Source organism: Microtus ochrogaster, chromosome 10 (assembly GCF_000317375.1).
Source record: "Microtus ochrogaster isolate Prairie Vole_2 chromosome 10, MicOch1.0, whole genome shotgun sequence".
Classification (NCBI taxonomy): domain Eukaryota; kingdom Metazoa; phylum Chordata; class Mammalia; order Rodentia; family Cricetidae; genus Microtus; species Microtus ochrogaster.
The window spans coordinates 24,431,392-24,435,244 of NC_022016.1; the positions used below are offsets into that span (position 1 = coordinate 24,431,392).

General features: G+C 48.4%; 1 protein-coding gene across 1 annotated transcript in view; it reads right to left on the minus strand.

Moving 5' to 3' along the window:
• Plin2 (perilipin 2) overlaps positions 1-2,839 on the minus strand; it is a 13,593-nt gene extending 10,754 nt beyond the window's left edge. The window contains exons 1-3 of the mRNA XM_005352700.3: positions 2,752-2,839; positions 1,575-1,631; positions 1,293-1,488 (exon numbers count right to left, since the gene is read on the minus strand). Coding sequence (XP_005352757.1) covers positions 1,293-1,488; positions 1,575-1,604 — 226 coding nt within the window. The 5' untranslated portion in view covers positions 1,605-1,631; positions 2,752-2,839. The remainder of the gene's footprint in view (positions 1-1,292; positions 1,489-1,574; positions 1,632-2,751) is intronic.
• Between the last annotated feature and the right edge of the window lie 1,014 nt (positions 2,840-3,853).

Sequence of the window (3,853 nt, forward strand, 5' to 3'; positions counted from 1 at the left end):
AAGAGCAGTATTATGCTTTCTCTTGCTGTCCACCATCACCTCTACCCTGCCAATCTCTTAATACTTTCCATAGTCAGGGAGGAGCTTCCGCAAGCATACACATAGACAGAACATTGTATACATAATAAATAAATCTTAAAAAAAAAAAAAAAAAGAAAATGAGCTCGCTCTCATTGTTTACAGTTCTGGGCATGGAATGCAGCATCTCATAAATGCCAGGAAATTGCCCTACCATTGCGCTACAGTCATTTTTAATTTAAGTGGATTAATTGTTCAATGTGTTTTCCTTCTATCAATAATGTCAGTATTAAAAATACAAAGTTTTGCACCGATGATGTAGCTCAGTGGGTTGAGTGTTCACCTAGCAAGCACAAAGTTCTGTCCCCAGGACTGCATAAACCAGGCAAGTGGGTTTGGGCCTGTGATCCCAGCCATTTGAGAGGCTAAGGCAGGGGGATATCCTTCTTTAAGGATAAAGTTACATAGGAAATTCCAGGCCAGCATGAGCTACAATGTGCAACCTTGCCCGAAAAAGAAAGTTTGGGCAGGCAAGATAGCTCGGTGAGTAGGCTTGCTTGCTGCCAAGCCTGATGATCTGAACTGATCAGTGTTATTCTCTGACCAGGGTCATGGCATACACCTACACACAAACGCAGACACACAACCAGACACAAAATAATTTAAAATCTAATAAAAATTTTCTATATGCACATTTGAATGAGAAAGCTAACTCAGTCCACCCCCCCCCAGATGATTCCTTTGTAATTTCAATTACTAACACAAAAGCATTTTTGAAATTTACTCTTTCTTTTTGTTTTTGTCTGGAGACAAGGTCTCACTATGTACCTTTGGCTAGCCTGTATTTTGCTAGGTAGAGCAGGCTGGCCTTGAACTCAAAGATCTGCCAGCCTCCACTTCCAGAGTTCTGGGACTAAATGCACACACCACCAAGTGTAGCCTTATTATTTTTTTTCTTTTTGAGACAGTGTCTTATACAACCCAGGCAGCCTGGAGTTCACTGTGTAGCCATGGCTGACCTTCAGCTGACACTCCTCCATTTCCTCTCCAAAGCAGTTAGGATGACAGGCATGAGCCACCATGCCTGGCCGGGACATTCCTATCAGAGAACTTGGCTACAAAGCGGTCCCTTTGTGACAATGAGGGTCACCAGACAGCTTCCACACAGAGGTCGATTTGTGTTTCAGGAAGGCCTGAGGGTTTCCTGGTGTTTACTTCGAACTCACCCTACCTAGTCCCTTGGGCTCAATATTGGCTGGAAAATCTGAACTCACTTTGTGGCTCCAGCTTCTGGATGATGGGCAGCGCACTTGTCACAGCCACCGAGGTCACGGTCTTCACGCCCTTCTCCGCCATCTCACACACAGATCTCAAATACGGATGCTGGTCCTTTGTACTGATATAAGCCGAGGACACCAGGTCATAGGTTGAGCTCACCAAGGGCAAGTTGGCCACCCTGGTCACCACGCTCTGCAACCAGAGAGGAGTGGATATTAATGACTCAAAACAGAAGAGAGAAAGGGGCCAAGAAACGGGTATTTAAAAAAAAATCATACCGGTTGTGGGTCAATTGCAACTGACGCCATTTTTTCCTCCTGGAGAAAAAAAGAAACCTGGAGAGAAAAGAAACTGATTTCAGAACACTGGGAAGCGATTCCTTCTCCAACCCAGGAAGATGCTCAATTCCGGCAGATAAAGTTTCAGTTTCCCACTGGCTAACTCAGCCCGCTGCAGCGCCAACAGCCTGACGCTAGATGAGGCTCCAGAGCAGTTTAAGAACTTTCAACAGGCAAGAGCAGTCATTAGCACGTGTCCTATCTCTTAACCAGGGCACTGGAAAACGTCTTTGAAGGGTAACCTCTTTTCAAAAATGCTAACCAGAAAGGCAAACAATTCGATGTAGAGATACAGATACGCCGGTTTCTGTGACAGAATCCCAAGAATTAAAGGCGTGCCCTTGATTTACTCAGGTCAGTCTGAAGCCCAGTCTGGTCCTCCTAATTTAACCTCCCTAGTGTTGGAATTAGGTACAGGCCACACCAGCTCACAGCCTCAGGGCTCTCAAAATACCGTCCGTATGAAAAAAATTAAAACTAGCCGTGAATGCCTTATGCCGACTGAGCTCAAGAAAGAGTCGCTCCAGGGAATTTAGGAACATCTCAGGAGAGGCGCTAGCTGTAAAATTTAGCTACCCAGTGACCCACACCCACACGAAACTGCCGTTTGTCTGCCCAGCAGAACCTGTCCAGCCACAGTTCAGCCTCTTTCCAAAGGTCCCAGTTCCACAACAATTGCCCTGAAGGTGGAAGCTTCGAGACCAGTATCCATACCTTAGTGCAGCCCGTAAAATAGCACTTTACAACGTTTTCAAGGGTAGGGTGGTGCTGTGATCCCTGCGCTGAGACACAATTCAAGGCCAGCTTGGGCTCTGGAGAGCCGGAGAGCAGACGGCGCTGCCTAGTGAGGTGCTAAAGGATAAACGAGACCATTCCCTCTGCGCACCCCCATAAGTACTTCTGTAACGTGTTTCCCTTTAAACGTTTAAAGGACAAACCCAAGTCGCTCCACCACAGCCCAGACGGAAGTACAAGCAGAAAGTAAACCTCTAAAACAAAAGCGACAGCTAGCCCGGGACTGCTCGCGCACAACCGCCACCCGCTGCTGCAGTCCCGAGCCCAGAGCAAGCTGAGCGGCGGCTGCCTGGGGGACCTGATGATCTGGTGCAGCACCCACCTAACGGCCCGGAGAGCAGAACAAAGAGCAAGTCCGCACGGTCCAGCCCGCAGCACAGCAGGGCAGTCCGGAGCAACCGCTAAAAAGCGCCTGGCTGCCCCGCCCAGGCTTCCGTGACACGTGATAGCTTAGCCACAGGCAGCAGCTGAACCCGGTTCCAGCTAAAAAAAGGCGGGGCTGGGTCGCTGGAGCCGCCCAGCGGGGAGGTGGGAACCCAGGCCGAGCGAGCAGAGCCCAGTCTGATGTCAGAAGATCAGGGCCCGGGAGAGTGGATCCCAGCCTAGAGCCGGGACACTAGGAACTTCCCTGGCAAGGGACTCAAGCCCAGTGCCAGGAAATCCCAGCCCGGTGCTAGGAGACCGGGAACCCTGGGAGCGAGGCCTTCGACTCGGGTCGGGGTGGAGGGGCTGGAAAATGCTCACAAATAAAATATCCCTCAAGAAAAGAACGCTTCAAAAATGAAGTCGCAGTTCTAACTTTTACTTTGAGCCAAGAAAGTAACAAAGACCTGTGAAATTCCAACACAATAACGACCTGTAGAGATTTTTGGTTTACTGCTCTTTGTTTTTTTGTTTTGTTTTGTTTTTCGAGACAGGGTTTCTCTGTAGCTTTGGAGCCTGTCCTGGAACTAGCTCTTGTAGACCAGGCTGGTCTCGAACTCACAGAAATCCGGTTTACTGCTCTTTGGATGTAAACAATTCATCAGCGGGATGTGGTTGGTTCACCACTTGGGAAATTGCAGCAGGAGTCAGTTACAAGTCCCGTGCCAGATAAACACCCTGTTCTCGAACAGAGACAACTTATCAAACGTTTCTAATTGAAAGGTTAATCTGGATTTTCAAAGACAAAGCTTGGCACTGTTCTCTGTGTTTTCTTCAGCAAGATAACTCCAAATCGCCCTGGAGGGATAGCAGCCCAAAATTAAGGAAGACAGCCAACTTGGCTGTGACTCATGAAATGTTTTTGTTTTGTTTTACTTCCAGAGGGGGTCTCAATCTACAATTCTGGTTGTCCTGGAACTCACTCTGTAGACCACGCTGGCCTCGAACTCAGAGATCCACCTGCCTCTGCCTCCTGAAGGGGGGGGGGGATTAAAGATGTG